The sequence below is a fragment of the Siphateles boraxobius genome, unplaced genomic scaffold, assembly GCF_051911475.1.
Source record: "Siphateles boraxobius isolate OS27281-9 unplaced genomic scaffold, OSU_SipBor_1 25, whole genome shotgun sequence".
Classification (NCBI taxonomy): Eukaryota; Metazoa; Chordata; class Actinopteri; order Cypriniformes; family Leuciscidae; genus Siphateles; species Siphateles boraxobius.
In genome coordinates this window covers 15552637-15575282 of record NW_027508866.1, presented here as the reverse complement: position 1 = coordinate 15575282, position 22646 = coordinate 15552637, and the positions used below count along the sequence as shown (strand labels likewise).

The 22646-nt window shown below is 42.7% G+C and overlaps 1 protein-coding gene across 1 annotated transcript in view; it reads right to left on the bottom strand.

Annotated features, from left to right (window-relative positions):
* Positions 1-6547: 6547 nt before the first annotated feature.
* pcdh1a (protocadherin 1a) overlaps positions 6548-22646 on the bottom strand; it is a 100267-nt gene continuing 84168 nt past the window's right edge. The window contains exon 5 of the mRNA XM_077242913.1: positions 6548-10307. Within this exon, the coding sequence (XP_077099028.1) occupies positions 9934-10307 (374 nt within the window). The 3' untranslated portion in view covers positions 6548-9933. The remainder of the gene's footprint in view (positions 10308-22646) is intronic.

Below are 22646 nucleotides of genomic sequence, written 5' to 3'. Positions count from 1 at the left end.
TCTCTATCAGTTTGAGCATCTCGGTGCGTAGAACATGTGAAACATCTTTTCTCACTTTCGTCTCTACCACCGCTGTGAAGCGGGGCGGTCTGCGAGCGAATTGAAGGGATATTTTCCCAAGCTTTCGCTCGCACAGATATGGGCTGAATGTTGGCCGGGGGCGTGTCGCAGTGACGTATGGCTCCCGCCAGTGAATCGTTCTGTGTTAACACCGAGCTTACAGCTCTCAGCGGCGCGGACGCGCGCTGAGCAGCTCTGCTGAATGCCGAGTGCAGGGGTGCGTGTGAGATTACAGGCACGCTCGCTGTAATGCTCACAGAGTGAGATGGGGAAATGTTTAACACTGTGTGTATAGTGCTTATGGGTGGGGGTGCATAGACTGTGGTAGGCACGCGCGCCACTTTCATAAAACTTCCCGCTCGTGGCGGGAGGTTTTTGGCCATATAAACAGTGTTTGTGAGTTGGGGTGCGTGCATAACAGCGGGCACACGCGCTACTCTTATACAACTTCCCGCTTTTACTGGGGAAGTGTTTATAACTGTGGGAACAGTGCTTGTGTGTAGTGGTGCATACGTAACAGTTGGCACACAATCTACATTTATGGGGCATCCAGCCTGAGCTGGGAAAACATTTGGCACTGCGTTGACAGTTTTGATATGTGGGAATGCGCACTTTGGTGTGGACACGTGACCCTTTAATGACACAGGCAGAAAATAGCTCTTAATGTGATTTCTGTGTGTCGCCGTAAAAACGTCGTTTGTTTGCAGGTGGGCGAGCTGTGTTGCTGGCACATTGGCTGCTGTATAGACATTTCCAGCCGCCTGTAAGGGGACTGGGTAATGCTTTAGACGTTTTGGAGAGAGCGGTCCGGCTCTCGCGAGACACTTGCTCTCCCTTTTCCTCCCTGTAGCTAGGAGGACTTACGAGGCTCTGGGTTCAGCACAATCCTGGGCCGAGGTCCCCGTTGCTCGGGCGGTTGCTTCCTGTTGGGAGAGCGCGAGCGGCGTTGAAAATCCGTTTCAGGTTTGGGCTGAGAAACGGGGGGCGCCGTCTTAGCTCGCTGCTGTTGAGGCGGCCGTTGGCGGCTCTGCGATGAGCTAGATCGCTTGGGCAGGAAGTGACGCATAGCCTGTGAGTCCTTACAGGCTTCGGTGAAGCGCTCGGCGAACTCCTTCACCGCTGGTCCAAACAGGCCGTCTTGGGAGATAGGCGCGTCGAGGAAAGACGCCTTATCTGCATCCTTCATATCTGTTAGCGTCAGCCACAGATGGCGCTCAAGGACAGTCAGGTTAGCCATAGCACGGCCGATGGATTGGGCGGTGGCTTTTGTGGCTCGCAGCGCTATGTCAGTGGCGCTGCGTAGGTCCTTAAATGCCTCAGGCTCGGGTCCAGACTCGTCCATACTGCGGAGAAGTTTGGCTTGAAACACCTGGAGGACAGCCATAGAGTGAAGCGCTGATGCAGCTTGGCAGGCGGCGGCGTATGCGCGACCGGCGAGAGCTGAAGTGGACCGGCAAGGCTTCGAGGGATGAGAAGCTTTAGCTTTCCATCCAGCGTTGGAGGGTGGACACAGATGATTGGCCACAGCCTCCTCGAGGGGTGGAGTCCCCTCATAGCCTCTTTCTTTCGCGCCGTCCACGGAGGAGAGCGACAAAGGAAAAGAAGGCTTCAGGCGAGCGGAGTGCGGGGCTTTCCACGACTTCGTGAGTTCGTCGTGAACTTCCGGGAAGAAGGGGGAGGGTCTTTGTCAAGGGGCCTGTCGGCGCCCCTGCAGGAACCACTCGTCCAGTCGGCTGCGGGTGGGTTCTTCCGGGGAAGACCAATCGAGCCTGAGGTCTTCCACGGCCTTGGAGAGAATGCGGACGATCTCTGAGTCCATGCTGGAGCCCACGCTCGTGCCCGCTAATGTCGAAGGCGCGGGGTCGAAGGACGAGCCCGGCCAGTCGTCGGATGCAGCATCACAGGAAAAACTGTCATCCTTATCTTCGTCATCCCCTGACGCGCCAAACGAGACGAGCCCCATCGCTCCGCTGGAGGGGTGCTGGTCCGCCTGTGTGAACTGGACTGGCGGCGGGGAGTCTTCGGGTGGCGGTGACGCACGCGGGGATTGGCCCGGCGTGACATCACTGCAAACCGCGTGCTCCGGCAGCCTCTGTGAGCGGCGTTTTTTCTTTCGCGGCTCGACCTGAGGAGATGGCAGCACGGAAGAGGTGGGCTCTTTCGCGGTGAAAACGGCGAAGCGAGCGCGCAGCTCGGTGAGGCCCAGGGCGTCACACTCGGGACATCCGCCTCGAGTAAGGGCAGCCTCTGCGTGGTCCGGTCCCAGGCAGCGGGCGCAAATGATGTGACGATCCCCGTCTTGACGAGGGCCTCGACACGAAGCGCAGGAAGGCATTTGACGCCTTGAAAAATTGCTCTTTTAGAAAAAGTGTCGCGGGGGCGAACACTGAAAGCTTTGAAAATGATATGGTGATGATGCGCGCCGGATGGCTTAGCAGAAGGGCGATCGAAGGCGGCTGAAAGCGCCGGCGTCCTCGAAGCAGTCCTGCTGTAGGCTTGTCGACGGCGGCGGCGGCGAAAGACTCCAATAAATCCGGAGGATCAGCGAAGAGAAGGTTCTTTGCTGAAGGAGATTAAATCTGAAGAACTCAGACGACGGGGCGCCCAATATATAGCCCTTGGCCACGCCCATCTTGGCGGGCTCTGACGCGCGTGGACGCGAAGCACGCTCATTGGAAGCGGGTTCAGAGTCGCCCCGTCATTGGTTCGTGCAAGTTGCCGCAGCACAGCCAATGACCGAGCTGCCTCGCTCATTGCTGTATGCTGTTGAGCTGCAAAGCGTTTTACATAAAGACTTCAATATTTCTCGAGAAAAGGAGTTTTCCCATAGCGTAAGCATTGCGCAATAGGAGAGACCTCTCGAAAGGGAACTATGTTCTCTCTGTGGTATGATTACGGTAGGCTATCCATGTTGTCATGAATGAAGGGCTAATGTTAATTGTGGGTAACTCGTCTCTTACGTTTCTTAGCCTTTTTGCTATGATGATTTTTATGCTTAGAACAATAATTAGGTTTGTCAACAAACACGAGATCTAATTTCACCATAATATTGTGCTTTTCAACAAAACTGTTACAAGTTCAGTTATTATTTATTTCCATCAGTTGGGTTAACGTTAGGCCCTGTAATTAGCCAACGGAATTTTCAAATCTGTAGGTAGTTTCAAGTATACTTTTCTTGACCTCAACTACAGTGGTACAATGTCATTTTAATGACTAATTCAATTTGTACCTCTGTAGTTGAGGTCAAGAAAAATATTCATGACACAGTTATAATGGCCTCATGATGACAGCCAATGTTCTGTTCTTAGTGCAATAGTGTAATGATTCTCTTTAGTGTTTTCACATTTGTGTGATAAAGTATTTGTGCTATAGAATATTTATTCTATATTTTATTTGTATATTATTCTTAATGTTTTATATTATTGTTGCTCTCTGCTCTTGTTAAATTTTTTATATATCTGATTGTATATATTTTTTGACACATTTATGTATATAGTGTATATTAAAGTTCTGATAACTTACACTGTCATAGTTTGTGCAGAATTGTGTCCACTGTCCTTTGGCAATGATGGATGTAATGAAGGATTTGTGCAATTGAGAAATATAATGTTCTCTTTAACTTTAGTTGTTATGATAAAATATGACTGTTTGTGGATAATTTTGTGTTTTATTTTTATTTTTTTATTTTTTTTGTAAGGGGGGTGCTCGAAGGTGGTCTCGCCCAGGGTGTAATTCAATGTAGAACCGCCACTGGATGTCACAGTGTCATAGATGACAAATGAGAGTTTGCAAGGTGCGAAATGTTGTTAGAAATCTGTGACTTTCAACACAGACATATTTTTTTTCATATAGACATTAAAGTTAAAACATAAATATTCAAACATGCATATAAATACATGCAGCAGGTGACTCAGACATTGTTGAATGCGTGTATGCCAGTGGATTGAAAAGCTGTTTTAATTCCATTTGGCCAGAGACTTGCAGTAAATTAGATTAATGTTAAAGTGTCATGTTTCCAGGATTAGAAAATGAATTCAAACGAGTCTCTAGGTGTGTGAAGCTCAGCAGGTGGGCTGAGAAAGTGTTGAGCTACCTCTCTTGATGCTACCGTTGATTCGCCGGTCTCCGCCATGTCTTTGCGATTTCAATAATCCCGTTTTAACAACCCGACAAACACGCGTCAATAAAATATGACTTTTAATAGTAGCTCCTGTTGGACTACTCCACAAATAAGACTCTTATAGTACACTATAACTCTCACTCGCTGCCAGGCATAAGCTATTGGCCGTTTTTATCAAGCAGAAAACCACAGACGAGACTGTGAACGAGTGCGAGAAGGACAAGTAGTTATTCAGAAAGTGATTTTCCGCTTGAACATACAGGAGAAGCCTCCTGAGGCCTAAGCAACTGTGGAAAGGGGGCGTTTAGGCCCAATGAACGGGTGAGGAGGCACTACTATGAGGTGTGGCGTACGGTCGCTGTGTTTGTCAGGGCTGATGGATGGCTCTAGGCTGTTTCGGGATCATAGATGATTGGAAGATTGAATCCAGGTGGGACGTAATCGGGTGTTAAATGAGACAAAGAGACGTTTTATTGACACAATTGGGCAACAAAGGAGTATAGTAGCCCACCTTGCGCAAACAAAAATGGTCGTGCATGTGTGATGATGCTGTTTTGATGTGCGATGTTGCATGTGCCCACGGTTCCCAAACATCTCCACTGTGCTTATTGACTTTGCACATAAACCTTTTTAATGATGATGCTGTTTAAATTGCGCCATTGATTTTAATGCGCCAATTACGTCTATAGTGTATGGGAGTCGATATGTAGGACAGCAGTACAAATAGCTGAATATGAGAGGGCTTTAGTCTAGCAATTTTCTATGAGTCTTAAGTGCCTGCGATCTGTAAAACACCTCACTTTCCTGAAAAAAAATCCACAATCAATACTGTGGAGAAAACCTTTTTAAGGCTCGCAGCTACATGCGTTTTCTGCTGAATGAAAAAATAATCAAGTTTTTTAAAAGCCTGCAGGAAAAACACGACGCCTTTAGCATCATTACGGAAAAGGCCGTGAATCCGCGCGCCATCGATCTACGTGCCTGCTTATTTTGGCACGATTGTAAGTATCTTTCTTTTAGAGGAGCGAATGTGTCGTGTGATAGGAGGGGACGGCAGGAGGCGGCGGGTTGAGATACGGCATTATTTGACAGTGTTTAATTGGAGAGTACATTTGAGAGGCAGCCGTCCCCGCCGCTGGCTTTGCTTCTAATTGCCAGCAGCACCACGCTTAACGAAGCGAGCGAGAATGAGCGTGGGTGAGGGAGAGAGCGGGGAACAGAAAGAAAGAGGGGCCAGGTTTCCACGGCAACAGCAGATCAACAGTAGGCAGTAGCCAAGGGGGTTGTTTCATCTTGAAGAAAGACCCTCTCTACTTAGACTCCCTCTTCAACTGGAAACAAATGCCCCAGCCGCACGTAAACAAAACACCAGCGAAACGGCTCCTTTTAAAGCTCAGCCTGCAGAGAGCGAGGCGAAGCGAAAACCTATCCATTAGAAGGAGATTAATGAAAAAAACTCAGTGGGTCCTCCCTTCGCAGCCTCGGTTAAATAAGCCGCTACGAGGATCCCTGTCTGTGAAATGTGCTTCTATGTGGTCCAGAACCACTATCATCCCTGATCTCAATTATTATTCATGCAGCTTCATTTGTTTCATCCGCCATCCTCTGGAACGTGTACACTGTATGTGATGTCAACAAGAAGCTGAAGAACACCAGCAATCTGATTCATTAATCCTGACTGTTGAGTATCTGGTATTAAACACTAATCCTTCACTTTGGTGTAGTTCTCCTGAAGACCATTAGAGGGCAGTTTGGCCTTCTAAACTATCCAGATCTTACGCTTGCTTGACAGTGTAACGTGTTTCCCACATTTGTCTCTTTACTCACATATACTTGCTCCTGAGTATTTACCTCACTTTCCATCTTGTAAGTTTGATATTCTTTTTAACTGGTTTATGACTCTCGCTTTTCCAAGCGTTTGTTCGCTGGCTCACATCCATTTATTTTTATCTGTGAAAGCTATCATTTCAGAGATGCGCAAATTACGTCATGGCATATCTATAAAGACAGTGCACCAAATGAAAGCCGGATTGATTTATTGTCTTTCATCTCAGTGTTATCATCTTTATGGCTTCGTCTTTATTGTGCTGTCGAGTACTGGGAGGTCTCTGGTGTAACGGTTTAACTCCTCGTAGAGGAGAGAATTAGGTTTCAGAGACTGAGAAAATTCAGGGTCTTGTGTTTTTTTATCATTAATTTTGATGGACAGCTTTTTGTGAAGTGAGAGCTTCACATTACTAGATCTCACATTCGCTATTCTGTTCTATTAAGTTCCTGTCAGTCTGGTGGAAATGTAACCTTTTTCTCTTTCTCTGTTTACTACACAGGCGAAGAGACCCAGAGAAGAAAAAAAAAGAGTCTTATATCTTTGTCAGATCAATTTGCTTTATTAATGAAAAAGCTTTATGGAGAGATCACAGTCCCTAGATTCATTCTTAAACAATGACTCACCAAGCAAATGTATTTCTTTGTTTTTTTTTCTTCACTCATTTTATTACAAACTTTGCAAGGACTTATTACAAGGGGTTTGTTTTCAACATGCGGAAACGGAACGAAACGAAACACATGGGAATCAAACAAACAAGTCGGATCGGACAACCCACTGTTCACAATAAACATAAAATCTGATAAAGCCCTCGGTGACAGGAGCCAGTGAATGACTACGGTGCAGGCATACGACGGCCACATTCACACTGACTCAGCAAAAAAGATCGATCCATCCAAGGCAAGATGTGCACATCTCAATAAACACTTTACGATTTTTATATGCCATCGGCTTTTGTTGTAAGATTTAAAAAGCTTCACTTGCATGTACATAAAACTGTACAAAAACAGATCATCACAAGCATTTTTATTCCTATATAAATATAACCAACAGTTAAGGATAACAAGTTTTGAACTCTCCTGCAAAAGACATACTTTCAAGGCAGCTGTCTTCAGTTTGGGGTGAACGGTGAAGATGATTTTTGTGCAGTGAACGTCGCTTTTGTTCTCTTTTGAACCGGCACTAACATTTCAGCAAGAACAGTAAACGGTTTTCTACCAATTATCTTTGGAATTCATGCTCAACTCGTCGCCTGCTTGACACCACGAACGGGGGGATGTGGAGAGCTATGTACAGAACGCTTTCTAAGAGATGTTTACCACAAACACCAGTTTTCATTATTCTATGAAGAAAAGTCTCGCTCTAAGGACGAAGAAAAGACTCCCTCGTTTGTTACGGTCGTCTCGTCACATCCAGACATCTAACAGCGAAAGAGCACAAATCTAAACACCAGTTTAAAAAACAACCACGAGAAGTGGACATTCCTCCCTCCGTCCTCCGGCATTGTGGCCGAAAGGATTCTAGGAGACTAGCCTTAGAATTACTAGGAATAGAAAAAAAGCCAGAGCAGTCGAAACCTGCAATTCAGACTGACTCAGATCTGACTCAGGCTGGCATCGAGTGGAGGAAGGTCAAAGCCTGCTTCACTCAGAGTTTTGAATAGATGAAAGCCTTTAAGTGGGGGTAGAGTTTTGTGGTCATCTCTATCTTTTAGCCGTGTTAAGTCCAGGTCAGCGATCTCACACGTTCGCCTGGGCAGAGTGTGGTTTGCAGTGGAGAGGAGGGAAAGCGAAGCTGGTCTAATTACGCTAGATCATGACTCTCGTTGGATTTTTTTCCCCCTCCCCTATCAGAGTCACTAAATGGCTTCGAAAACACCATAATGTGCTTTCTTTCCTTGGGGCGGGATAATCATTCGCCTTATTCAATCATGGCTACGTCCAGTAATTTCCATACGTTTCAGCCTTAATTATTCGGCAAGAGGTGCTGAAGGCATTCGCGATGAGGTAAGTGCAGTGAAAAAATGCGACTCGCTTAAACAATGGAAGCGTTTGGACCGGGATCTTTTCCGTGATCTGTGCTTCCTTTGGGGGGCTTGAGTATTCGCATATGCCAACTGCACTACACTCATTACTCACCCTAATTAAGGAAATGCCCATTGCAGTACACCTCTTCAACCCTCCCGGCAGACACACGCGCTCGCCCAAGCACCGGGATCTGGGCAGGTGCTGTGCGGCAGCAGCTGAGGAAAAAGTAGCGATGTCGAGGCGATGCACTGTGATGCAGTAGTAATGATAATGTCCATCAGATATATGGTCCTTGAGCACAATAGATAGTCATTGTCAAAATGGTCCCCCAGAGATTCTCTCAAACATGGAGGGAGACACAGCTTTAGAGCAGGTTAGATAGTCAGCACAGTATCAAAAAAACAACAACAAAAAAAAACAACAAAAAGCAACCAACCCGAAGAAATCCTACCCAAATGATGGAGGACAGAACATTTATGTGAAAAAGACAAAAAACAAAAAAGTGGCAGAAGATATGGCGATGTGATCGTTTGTAACATTTGTCTTTTTTTTTTATTGTGGAAAAAAAACATGCACAATTGACATGCGAAAGACAAGACAGGATTATCAGTCTAATTTGTCCATTGTGATTGTTATATACAACTGTTTTAAGGCATTAATACATTTGTTCATCAAACAAAGTCTAAATAGGACTCAAAGGTTTCATTTAAAACAGTAAAAACTATGTAAACCAAGGACTGTGAATATGCAATATGAATATGATGGAGATGAGGCGCGTCTGTGGACTTCACATACCATTGAGTTAACGAAACGATTCTGATAATTTGAGGGGAGGCAGGTGGTCTCCTCCTCACTGAGGCTGTGCTGTGTGAGCCGTAGGCGTCTCCGTGAGTGCCAGGCAGCGTTTGCACTACACCGTGGGAGTCCAGGAGAGATTCACAGTGCCAAAAAATAAAGTTCTGCCACATGACACAAAAGTATGCACGCAGATTCTCATCTGTTGAATAGCGTGTTAATGTGCCAGAAGCCACATGTGTTACTTTTCGTGACAGTAGGTCCCCTGACGCACAAACGCACACACCGGCATATGCTAAGGTCTGTCATAGCGAGTTAATCGCTGTTAAAATCACCGCCCTCCCTCGCCAAACGCACACTTACACACAAACTATACACCGGTTTCAGTGTGCACATGGACACACAGCACCGCAAGGGAGGATCTGGGTCCTAGATCGGCACACCGTCAGGAAATCTTCCAATCCAGCTCGTCTAATCACGTTCCCATATGGCCATTACAAACGTTCAGACCCTCAAAAGCAGCAGGACCAACACACACTTCAGGTGTTCAGGCTGATTTAGATGTAACTTTAGACCGTTTTTATTTTATTTTTTTTACTATTTTTCAACTCAAGCCGGATAGTAATATTAATATATACACCATACAAATGTATTTACAGCGTTTTACATGTATAAAGACTGCTCTCCTCTGAGGACAGGATCAAGTAAAGAGTGTTAGACACTCTATGTGGCTCAAGATCCTTTTACAGCAGTATCTCCTGCCCACTACAGCACTTGGTAATCTAGTAAAAGAACCCATGAACATTCCGTAGGCTAGCGAAGCTAAAAGTCGGTTAGTCACGTAAAAGTATTTATCGGTTGTTTTTGATGGTATGCAAAAAAACAGTACAAATAGTTACAAAAGAAATAACGTGTTAAAAGTGATAATAAATAGATGCATGAATGAATAAATAAATAAAATAAATAAATCTACTCTGATGACAATAGCGTATTTTCCCACTATTCCATTGATATTTTATCCTGTCGCAGATCCGATGTTCTCTTTTCGCAACCGTGTCTCTGTAACTTCTTATGTGTGTCAATCACAGATGGTGGGTGTGGTTATCTCACAGGTATATCTCTCTTTTCGAGGCGTGATTGGAGGGGGGGCTGGTAGGCGGGAACTCTGATGTCACCCTCAGAGGCACCTCCTCTAGTGGGGCGTGGTCACTGGGGGTGTGGTCACTACTGGAGTAGGCACTACGGGAAGGTGGGAGGCGTGGCCTGTTCTCCTCTCCTCCCAACCTCACGCTCCCATTGGCCAGGCGTCCCAGGCTCCCCCTCTCCTGATAAGGCACAAACGTGGACAGTTTAGGGGGGTTGCGTGTCTTGCGGACGGGCGAAGGCTGACCAGGCATCCAACAGGCATCTGAGTGACCAAGCTCGCTGCACTCCTGGCTGCAGTTTCCCGTCATGGCAACGTCAGGCAATGAGCGAATATCTGCAAGAGGAAGGCACACAAAAAAAGCACTCTTTAATGATCACAGTAAATGATTTTAAAGAACAACAAATCAAAACTTGTTTTGATACGCTTGAGTTCATCTCTACCGGGTGAGTCACAGAGACACTGCAGTTCACCTAGCGTCAAATGCAAGCAACTAACAGGGAATACACAACGAGCTGCCAGTGGTTGCTATGCACTGTGGTGTGGTTGCTATGTGAGAGACAGTTGTTGCTATGCATAGTGCTGTTCTTATGTACTGCACACTGGGATTTCTTCAGTGGCTACTGTGGGTCAGATTCGTCTGGGTTGATGTGAATGGGAATGGTTTCTTCAAAGTGTTGATATGTCGATTGACGGTTGCTACTCTGTAAGAAATTATTTTCATGATATGTCATTACAACTTTTTTCTTTTGTCAAATCAACTTAGATAAATTATGTGGGTCAGATAAAATAATATTTTGAGTTTCTGTTAATTAAACCAATCTCCTTTTTTGTATTACCTACATTTTTTAATTTCAATGAACTCAATGAAGGTACGCCCATACATAAATGGAAGGGTGAAAGTGCAATTAACTTTTCACTGCATTTACGACCCTTGGACTGCAAACCCCTGATATACAGGCACGCCTGCATTCGGAATCCTATTTCAACGCTAAATGATACCCACCAAGGCCCCTGAAGGAAAATTTAGTGCTAAGGCTTATTGATTGGCAGGTCTGAAATTAGTGAGCCTCTGATTGCTATTCATTTTCCATTCCACTGTTCCCTAATTAATTAAATAGGGCCGGGACCCAGTGACCTCATTCCCAGTGACAGAGCCACACACAGAGCTACATTAACACACACACACACCCTGTAATCCACCAACCATGCGCTCTTTCTCAGGAGCCGTTCGCTCTGTGAACATGTTCCTCACCCCTGTGCTTTCACACCAGAGGTTCTCAACCTCACAGTCTTTATTTTATTCTTCTGTAATTGTCACTGTAATATCAGGAGAGTTTTATATTATCACGACAGGTAGAGATCCATCCGTGTTAGATATAGATTCGGGTCGCTAATGACCAGAATGTAATAATGATTGGCGAAACATTCATGCATTTAAGGGATAAAGATAATATTTCAGATTTTTGTTTGTATTTTCAATTTATTTGGATAAAATCATTTATTTTTGTTCAATAAATACAATGTTATTAAAATATGCTGTTGGGGCTAATGGCAAAATAGTGGACACATTTCCACTTTCATATTTAATATATTTCCACATTCATAGTGAATCACGGATGTGTATGAAAGTGCTGTGTTGAGTTGTGTCATCTAGTGGTTCAGAGGTAGCACTTTATTTTACAGTCCTGTTCCCCATGTACATATGTACTTATTATAGTTATTACAACAACTGGGTAATATCTAGATCCTAACCCAGAACCTGCCCCTAAACCTAACATTAACCAATGTAGTAGAGTTCTAAACGGGCCTGAAAATTACAACCCGACCCGACCCGGCCCGTGGCTTTTAAAGCCCGGACCCGATGTAACCCGACACATCAACATGAATGATCTGTCCGAACCCGGCCCGCGGCCCGACGCCGATTTTCTTTTTTTTCTTCTTTTTTTCTCATACACGTATTATCATGACCAGCAGACGGGAATTCAAATCAACCTTTAATGTTCACGTCTTTTAACAATAGCCTACAAACAATAAAAAACAACTGAAACAAACTTTAAATATATAAATAGGCTATATAGGCTACTAAATATGCCTCAAATAAAAATCTTCTGGAGGACCCTGTTTTTTTTGCTGTCATATTTCATCAGCACCTTGCATTTTGAGTATTGCACATAACCTGTTTCCATCAGAATCCAGCACCACTCCAAACACTTTCCAGACCTCTGATTTTCCCTCTCCTGTAGTAGCGACTCTGAATTCACCTGCGGCAAGTTTACTTTTCACTAACTCCATCTTCTTCTCCAGGCTAAAGGCGTGCACGCAGCGGCATCAGGTCTACCCCCGAGATGCACGTTGCACGCAGCAGCCAGACTTTCTTTACGGTGAACAGCAGCGATGATTAATAAAAAAATTTTTTTTCACTGAGCGGAAAAGTTTAAGCCCGAGGTCCGACCCTAGTCATTTGCTTATATTTTCGACCCGAACCCGCGGGTCCTGTCGGGTTTGTCGGGCCGACCCGGCCTGTTGAGAACTCTACCATGTAGTTGCCTTATATTAACCAGTACTTTCTTAGGTAAGTATACTGTAAGTACACGCAAGTATGTGTACTGTAAAATAAAGTGCAACCAGTTTAGATGAGAATAAAATCAAATGTGCCTTTTACTCCAATCTACCTTTAGCACAGTTGTATCCTAAAGTTAAGGTAATTATTGAACTGCATTACAACACCTCTAAAAAGTGAAAACCATAAAATCCAAAACATCAATTGGGAATCAAATTGCTTCTCTTATTTACTTACAAATATTTATCGTTTATGGAAGCAGAATCCTTGAGAAGCCCCAGAATCGCAAAATTGTGTATGGTTCCCATCCCTATTCCCACATATTTTGATCCTAAAAAAATTTAAAAAATAAAAGGTTGCGTAAGGTTGAGAACCTCTGATCTGCACACTCTGCCTGCCATGTTACCTTTCTCTCCACTTTTTGATTCATTCTCGCCACAGCTCCAAACTACTTCATCTTCCAGAGACAGAGAAAATGAAGAGAAAAGTAGTGGAGACCCTTAAATGTGCAAGAGATCTACAGATGGCAGCCCTGAGGCAGACGCCGGGGCCCAGGGGATGTACCTCCACTGGCCTTGAACATCTATGCAGCTTTAATGCACTCATTAAAAAGAGCTCTGTAAGGCTCCACAGGCACAACATAACTGACAGTTCTCTCCGCACGAAAACACAGCACTGACCCCACCAAAGAGAGTGTGCCACACAAACGTAGGCTTCAAAAAAAAAAAAAAACCTAATAAGCAGGAGCCGACATGGTCAATACATCAAAGAGGTCTGGAATAGTGTAAAAGAGGGCGTTTACTGGAGGAGGAAAGAGGCTTTATATCTCACCAAGCGGAATAGATCAACTCGCCCCTCTGGAACAAACACATTAGAGTCCTGCAGTCCTGTTTGTGTGTGTGTGTCTGTGTGTGTGTGTGTGTGTGTGAGAGGGCTAAAGTGTGTGGGAGAAAAAGTGTGTGGTGAACTCGGAGAATAATCGAGTGTGTGCGTTAGAGGCGCAACGTGTGTGTGTGCGCGTGCGAGGGATAGGATATGCGTAGGATCGTTCGCATGTGTGTTTAATGGCACTACTGTCTGTGTTTATAAAGTAAGAGTGTGTGTGCACGTGTTTGTGCAAGAGAGATGTGTGTGCTACAGATGGTGTTTGAAAGGTGAGGCGTTGGGAGGGTAGAAAAGTGTGTGTGTGATATTCTTGTAGGCAGGTGTGAAAACAGTTTATTATTTCTTCCAATTATTATTTTTAAAATTGTAGAATAGCCAATCACTTGTTTATAAATGCAGTTTTATTTTTTTAATCTTTCTGTAGTTGTGTAGTTCTGAAAAGTGGAAAAGAAAGCATGGATTTATGGTAGATGTGAGCATGTTAAAGACGACATGGAATTAAAACTTTCCTAAATGTATCTGTTCTTATTGTGCAATATGTCATCATTTCTCAGACGATTTCATCAAAACAGCATTAGCTTTATCATTCTTCAAGTTGGCAGGGATAAATAATCAATAGTATCACACCCAAATATTTCATTATCCAATCCTGCCCTTCTTGCTTTCATTTGGAAAATGTTAAATTAAAGAAGTATCTTTTATTAAACATATACTGCAGTTATGACTCTTAAGTTCTGATTGGGTGAGCCGCATTTGAAGTCTTTTTAAAACGCTCACACACAACCTACAAATCAGGTAATTAATATATGCCACCGGAGCTACCGTGACTGTAATTTTTTTTTTTTCATTAATGACAGATCTAAAAAGAAAGCTGACATATTTGTCAGAAGAGTTTTTTTTATTTTATTTTTTAGCAAATATTTAGCAAATATGCAGTCTCCTCCACTGACCAAGGCATGAGTGATTAAACGCACAGGTTTGTAACCTTGTCTACACCAATTCACTGATGTGTAGGCTATCTTAATTTAATATCTTAATAGCCTACTTGCAGTACAATATACCCAACTGTAAATGCCCGAAGGTCATGCCAATAAAGCTTTGATTATATGATTTTATTTCTGGAGCACAGGAATTTTACGGGATGTTCATTTTATGGAAACATATTAGGCTATATATTTCATTTTATTTAGGTTTAATGGGCATAATAATAATAATAATAATAATAATAATAATAATAATAATAATAATAATAATAATAATAATAATAATAATAATAATAATAATAATTAAAGATGCACCGATATGAAATTTCTCAGCCGATACTGATAGCAGATTATTCAGAATGATATCGGCCAGTGACGAAAGTTTGTTTTTTCTTATGGATAAAAAATCACTCCCAAATAATGCTGCAAACTATACAGAGAACCCTCTCATTTGGCACACTATAATATTAGAGGTTAAAATTAACAACAGAGCTATTATATTCAACTGTTATTTATTTCCAGATATAATATTTACACTCAAATAAAAACTTAAATGTTTGTATACAACTCAGTTAAACATATAAGGTAGTTGTATTGACATCTTTCCACAGTTGAAACACTGATTGAGTGATTACATGAGACATGACACGGATTTCGGTAAGTTGCACTTTGCACAACTGAAGTGCTACAGTGATCTGACACGTCACATTTAAGAGCGTCAAAACACCATTTATTGTTTGAATTTTGTGATAAAATGGACAGAATTTGAAAGAATTCGTTTCTTTTTAGAAGTATCAAAAAAAAAAGATCGCCCGATAACAATTGTTGGTACATCGGTGCGCTGTGAGATGGATGGATAAAAATGTTTTCTTGTAGGCCTATATTATTTTTTTATTCAATGATGATTCAATCAGGCAAGTATGTTTACATGTACTTTACATGTTTTATTCAGCTGAAATAAAACAATAATTTATCTTTTTAAAATGTCAAGTAAATGCATTTAGTCAGACTGAAAATTACAACTCACAGACCTAGATTATGTGATTGTAGCCTGACTTTGGCATTAATTGTCAGATGATGACTGTAGCTTGTTTATAACTGCCCTTCAAAGTGTACTTACTGTAATGCAAAGCTTCGAGTAGTTCAATTGTTACTGCTTATATTGCTTACTGAAATGACATTCATAAATGTCATTTCACATCTTAAGGTTGTGTGTGTTTTGATGTTTACTGTGGTTGGCATTGTGTATGGGGTTTGGACCACACTTTTTCACTTTTTCACACTGTATTCTCTCTATGCAACAAAAGCTTAAAACCATCCAGGTTTACAGCCTTAATCACAGCACACAACCTGGAAGAGACCAAAGGAAAAGCAGAAAAAAGGAAAGATGAAAGAGCACAAAAAATGGTAAATTGCGTGCTACAGGCGCTTCGCCGTGACCACCTTAGCATGCAAAACTTGCCCGTCCTTTCGTTTTAAGACACATGTAAGGGTGGGTTTGCAGTGTTCTTGCATCAGGGAACCAGTGGGATGACTGGTCCCGTGGATCTGTGACAGGTTTCCTCTCTGTCTGATCTCCAGCCGAGGGGTAGTGGGGAGGGGAAACGGGCATGTTACTCTTCCTGAGATTTCACAGAACACCTCCTGTTTGATCCAGCATGCACACTTTCTAACGTACCTTCAGCCTTTTGCCCTCTCTCTGTCTCTCTGATCCTCTTTTTTTCCAGTGCTTTAGCCCAATGACTCTCACTACCTTGCTTTTCTCCTTTTATTCTCCCACCCCACCCCTTCCCTTTCTCTTTTACTTTCTGTCCAATCTGCCACATTTTTCTCTCCTTTCGTTACCCTCCCTCCATCCTCTACCTGCTGCTTCTGAGTGCGCCACTGTGCTCTAATCAGCTGGAAATTACAGCCCAGTTCATGGAAAAGCAGAGCAGATGAAAAGAATCTCGATTGTCCACGGTTTTAATAAAATGTGCAAAATTCTCAATTAATTATAAGAATCTATTATCAGAAATCAGGTGCCCTGTGGTTAACCATGAAAGAAACAATGATGTCTGTATTTCTGTAATAATTTGTGGCAGTCATCTTCTTGCCGAGGGAAAATGACACAGCTTGGTTTTCCCTGACATGCTGAGGTTATTATCAGACACAGAAGCTCCACTAACAAGCTGGCACTGCTGAGTATATCATGTTCCTCTCTGGAGCAACCAGGAAAGACAAAAGAAAATGAGAGAAATCAGCAGAGAAAATAACACAAAATAAGACAGATCTTTCACATAATGGCAAAGGCATTCCAAGAAGGATACGTGTTTAAGAAGCAATGATGGCAAATTTTCAGGTGCTGGAACTTTATGGATGTCTATTATCCCAGTTTTGTTTCAGTGACAAGGACATTTCTGTTGCTCTATGATGGTATAGGTCATTTCTCAGTTACACAACTCTTCGTATTTAGAGCGAGGGGGGCTTTTGAGGGCACAGCAAGTAGCATTTCAACCAACTGATCATGTCTACCAACCCTTCAATCTCTACCGCCCCAGTGTGGGGCTTTTGTTAAGCTAATCTCGGCCTCTAAATTTTTCACTCCTGAAAGTGCAAAAAAATATTTCAAGGAAGATTTGATTCATTATTTAACACAGCACTACTCTATTTTTGTACTTGCAAGAAAAGTGTGTTGATTGCAGCTCTGAGCGTTCGGGTTGCAGTTGAATTCGGTCTCTGTTTTCCTCCCCTAGTGGTTCTGTGTGCTGTGACAAGCCTTTCTGTTTGAGAATGAATAGGATGGATGAGAAGATTCTTCTAGAAGATCCTTTCAAGAGAGAAGAAAGAGAGAGGTTGGGAAGTGGTGCGGCCATTTTGATGAACTGATTAGCAACTCGCTTCTGCCAGGTCCTCCTGGTGGCAGCAATTTTTGGGCTAGGGATCATTTTCCTCTTGGCGCCGGAGAGGCGCTGCTTGGCTGTAGCATGTCCTGGGTTTTATTATGGTGATTGCTGGCACTTGTATGGTCATATCTGGCTTTGATGCAACCCACTTTGGCACTATCAGTTTGCTGTTGGATTATGGGGTAACGATTAAAGTCTGGCTTTCAGGTATGTGACTGTATAATCACAAAGCATTAGAGCATGGAGCGAATGGGCATCGGTGTGTATGGCCACATCAATAAGTGCGAGGGGAAGCTTGTTTTTTTCCTGCAGATTTACGACATATGTTTTACTGCAAGGACCATGTTGCCTTCGGCTTGCTGGTGAAGATGGAGAGCGGCCGCAGTGGACTTGCTCCTCTCAGCACTGCTGAAAATAAGGAAGTACATGTCAGAGCCACACAGCTCCGCTCCCTCTAGTGCCATCCATCAAGGGCAGGCCAGTTCAGTAGTTAGAGAGCGCTTCGCTGCCTCTCTGTATATGTGTGTGTGTATGTGTGTGAGATGGAGGTATGAGCCCCAGGGCCTTTTTTGCCTGTATGAGCAGCCCAACTGGGGTGGAATAGGATTTGGCCGCAAGCCAGCAGTCTCTCAAAAGTGCCCTTTGCTCTACCTGCTCTAAGAGAGCTTTTCTGGGCAAGGCATTAGGGTGCAGAGGTGCCACATGGGTTTTGATGGCGCCTAACCCCTTCTTGATCATCTAATGCAGTGCTTCTCAAAGCTGTCCTGGGGACCCCACTGAACATTTTGGATGTCTCCCTTATCAAAAGACGGGAAAAATGGTCGGTGTGCCCGGCGCATTGTCTAAAAGCATTGTCCCTATTCTCTTAATGAGTAATGGGTGTGTTTTGGGTGTAACGTGCAATAAACCAATCAGAGTCTCATCTCCCATTCCCTTTAAAAGCCAGTTGTGCTCGCGCCATGGCGGATTCGCTATTTACATGGCGGAATTTGCAAGCGGAAAGACTGAACGTCTCTCCAAAGAGGAAACGAATCTGCTCGTGCGCGAGGTTAAAGCACACAAGCAGACCATCTATGGGTCAAGCCAGATTCCTTCATATCTTTATTCTCACAATAATAATCTTTCACATTGTAATCCTTTTATTTTTAATAATTGGGTTCTGCAACGTCAGTTCGCTACAACTGTGTATACGACAATTGTTGAGTATTTTTATGAGCTTTCTTAAAATTATCCCCCGCATCTCTATAATGTCTAAAAGTTCCCCTCACTCTTCTATAATGTCAACTTCCCCAACTTTGTGTGTTATTTATTGGGTTATGTTGTGCTATGTGTATTGTAATGTTCTCCATCTGTCAGATCATCAAAGGTGTTTATTATGTGAGCAATCCACATGGCAGTATAATGGGTTTCGCTTCTGATTTGCATACAGGCACACACACACTCACAAGATTACATCCTAGTGTTCCCAGAGAGCACGCTCAAATCGACAGCCCACAAAAAGAATATTGAATCTATTGAAACTCGCTACAAAAAAAACTATTGAAGCACCAACATTTCAGCTTTTCTGCTGTTTATGAATTAACTAATATCTCACACCCATTAAATTAATCATAATGGAATGATATATTATTGAACTTTCAAGCTGGATTAAACAACTTCTGGCTGGGCCACATGAGCAGATCAAGATGTAATTTGGATCAGAGATGAATTATATGTAGCATGAAGATGAGGAGTCTTGCCGCAGTGGAGGCGTGCTTTGTAAAACCAAAGTTCGATATACAACATCCAGCCAGGCCTGTCAGTCCACATGATGCAACTTAAGGGAAAAATTGGGCGTTATTTGCTGGAAAATGAGCGAGGAGCAGGCGAGAGGTTTGAAAGGGCTTATTTGTGCTGTATTGTAATGTGACATGATGAGGGTATAATCAGTTTCATTGAGGCGCAAAACGAAGGCTGATGTTGACGTTCCGTGAAGGCGATAATCATCTAATTTTTATCTATGATCAGTTCACATTGCCGAGACCCCATCAAGCCCTGAACCCGCCGCTGTACTTTGAATGATCCACTTTGTCCTAATGACAGATGTTATCTGCACCACTTGGGCCAGATCGCATCGTAGACATTATAGACAATCCTGGGTAAACGTTGGAGCGTTGTGTGAAGGGAGGGCTGAGTCAAAAACGAACGCTTGGAGAGGAGGAAGAGAGTAGATATGCACCTGAATATATAACGCAGATCAGATTGGACCACAGATGCTCACTGTTCATTTTAGAAAATAAACAGCTAAATAAAATTTAAATAAATTACTTTGTTGAAGTTATTCATATCTACATCTTGGAGTATTCCTTTTATTCCGTTACGAGCTGAAACCAAGTTTTGCAGAAAGCGCTGCATTGAGCTGGAAGATGCCCTTTGGTTTGGTTTTTAATGCGTTGAGCTTTCAGAATAAAAGCTTTAGAAGAGGAAAACTGATTAAATAAAGCAAACATTTCTTTATTTTTAAAAAGAAAAACATGTTGAAAAGTAAGTCTACAAACAATTCTAAAATTGTAAAATAAACTTTTCAATAGTAAGAAAATGTGCATATCAGCAACAGACTTTTCAGTCCTATAAATACATATTAAAGTCTACTGCAGGTGTGCATGTTTAGATGTGTGATTCTATATGTGTCTCACATTTACAGTAAATGCGTGAGTCTATGAGTGTCTATTTAAATGAATTGCTTGTGTTCACGAGTTTCTGTTTAGCTATTTTATTCAATTTGATCTATGGCTTTCTTTTAATGTAAAACACTTCCTTGATATATGGAGTATGAAGTGATTAAAAGAAAATATCATATTGGCACCTCATGCAAAAAGGTTACCAACTGCTGGTGTAGAAGACTCCCTCATAGAATCACACAGAGCATGAACCATACGAACATGTTCATTTGCATTGTGCAGAGATGAGTTCCAAGTTAAGCTGAATTAATATACTGTAATGGCATTCCATAAAGCTCATTATAACAGAAAATCATTTAGACTTTTCTTTTAAAAGATAATATAGAGTTATTAATAATAATAATAATTAACAAAACTACAGATTCAGCCATAGTTACATGACATTGGTGTGATAGAATAACCAACCAATTTTCTGTGTAAAGTTAAAGTCCAATCTTTAAACTAATGTCATGACCACGCAAGGCTGGTTGCTTTCCCATGATAAAGACCTGTTCACACCAAGGATAACTATAACAATATAACTCTAACTATTAAAATTGAATCACTGCTCTAATACTATGAGGATAATGAAGTCCACACCACAGCTATAACGATAATGACACAGAAACAATATCAGTGGAAACATTTTCAGAACGATTATTTTTTCAGCTAATGAATGATAAAAACATTCAATCAGATTCCATCAAATTTTAAAGAGTTTGAGCATTTAAAGTGGCAGATGTGTGTTTTCATTATGGTAGTCTTTATAGTTACGACCTTTAGTGTAGGATACTTTAAAAGGACTTTACACAAAGAAAAATTCTTACATAAAAATAACTAGATCTGCCTAGAACAGCAGTCTCAATTGTTAAAATTATTAAAATGTGTTTTAAACATGGTCTGCACATTTTTGCTTTAAATCACCACACAGCTTCATTCACTTTTCCTTAAAAATAATTGAGTTGAATTTTTTTTTTTTTAACCAGAACACTCCTTTAACCCTTAAATGCAAGAATGTTTCAAAAATCCGGATGGATCCGTATTCGCAATCTCAAACATTCTCAAAACTATAATTTTCAACATCTTCAAAATCAATATTTTGATTGCTGACAGCTTCTTCACCAGATCCACCATCAAGTGACAGTGACACTAATATTTGATTGCGTTCAGCACTTGCTCTGCAATAAATCGCTGAACCATTTCAAGTTTGCTGATGATGATTCCTATTCTTTTTTTTCTGCCTGCGGTAACTATGAGTGAAACGTCATCGTTGTGTATCAGACACTGCCTCGTTGTGGGAAAAAGGTGAATTGCACGTATTCAGTCATCAAACAAAAAACATGAATGAGGAGGAGGATTGTCCCAGGTCACTTAAAACCTGAGATATGCGTTTAAGTGTTAAACCGTGTGTGACCCACTGTCTCCATCTTTCTGCAGTCTGTTTACATTCATCCAAATCTCTGCAACACAGATACATCTGATCCCTGGTTGGATATATTTTTCCTGCCACAGCACTGTAATTGTAAACTGTGCAGAACAGAACAATAAAGAGGGTAGAAAATGAATGATAGCACAATCAGCACAATAGCTGTGCTGGAACCTACTAGCATTAAGGCCAGCGAGCCACTGACAGCTCACCTCTGGAGGGAAAACAGAACCAGGACACATTGTTCACCCCTCCCCCCTCCACCTGAAACAACCACCAGAAAAAAAAAAGAAATACTGTCCGAAAAATCCAGAGCATCACATGCGCCTCTCTCTAGTGGGGAAGGTTGAGCAGAGAGCAGAGAGCAGAGAGGCTGGCTCGGGCCTCTGCAATCAATTCTACTAACAGGCAGGGACTCTGACAAGGCCCAACGCCATCTGTCTGAACAGAGCCGTGCCCCGCATCGTCACGCCACGCTGGCACCCGGGCAACAGCCCAAGCTGGCACCCACAAGACAAACAAGCCCCCTCAGACTAACACTCTGTTCTTCAGTCTGTCCCTCTCACTTCCTCTCTTTCAACACACACATTGTCACATACAGAACAAACAAAGACATGTCATCTTTGGTACACCCAACAAACTAGCGAATGATCACACACAAACACAAATCACTCACAAAACAAGACCGACCGCCACTGCGGCACGAGATCTGAATGCGTCGTGCGATTGAACGTGCGAAAATGAGCTCGGGACACAATGAAAAATGATTTCATTAAAACCCAGCGCTTGAAACTAAGAGAGAAGCTGTCAGCGGAGTTCAAAAGACGTGCTACATTATTAGGACTTCATAAGACACTGAAACATCACAGGAACAAAGAAGAAAGAAAAAAAAAAAAAAATCACACATCATTGCTAAAGTTCCTCATCATTATGCAAATGCCATTTTATTCCATTTTATCTCTGTCTCTTTTTCCACTCTGGCCATATGTGCTGTGGCTCATGTTGGGGCTTCTAACGAAGGCTCAGCCAGGCCACATGCAAATACCCCCATCTGGGGATCAAACAGCCCAACCTGATCGTTTGACACGCTGAGGGCTCTGAGATCTGGTCAAACGTCACTGTTGACCTGTGTGAAACTCCCAGCGAGCTCTTTGGGAGGAAACCTGTGCACTTTACTGTCCCTTTGGGACCGTACACTTGGCGAGTGAGTGCTTGTCTTGAAGAGTACAAAAGC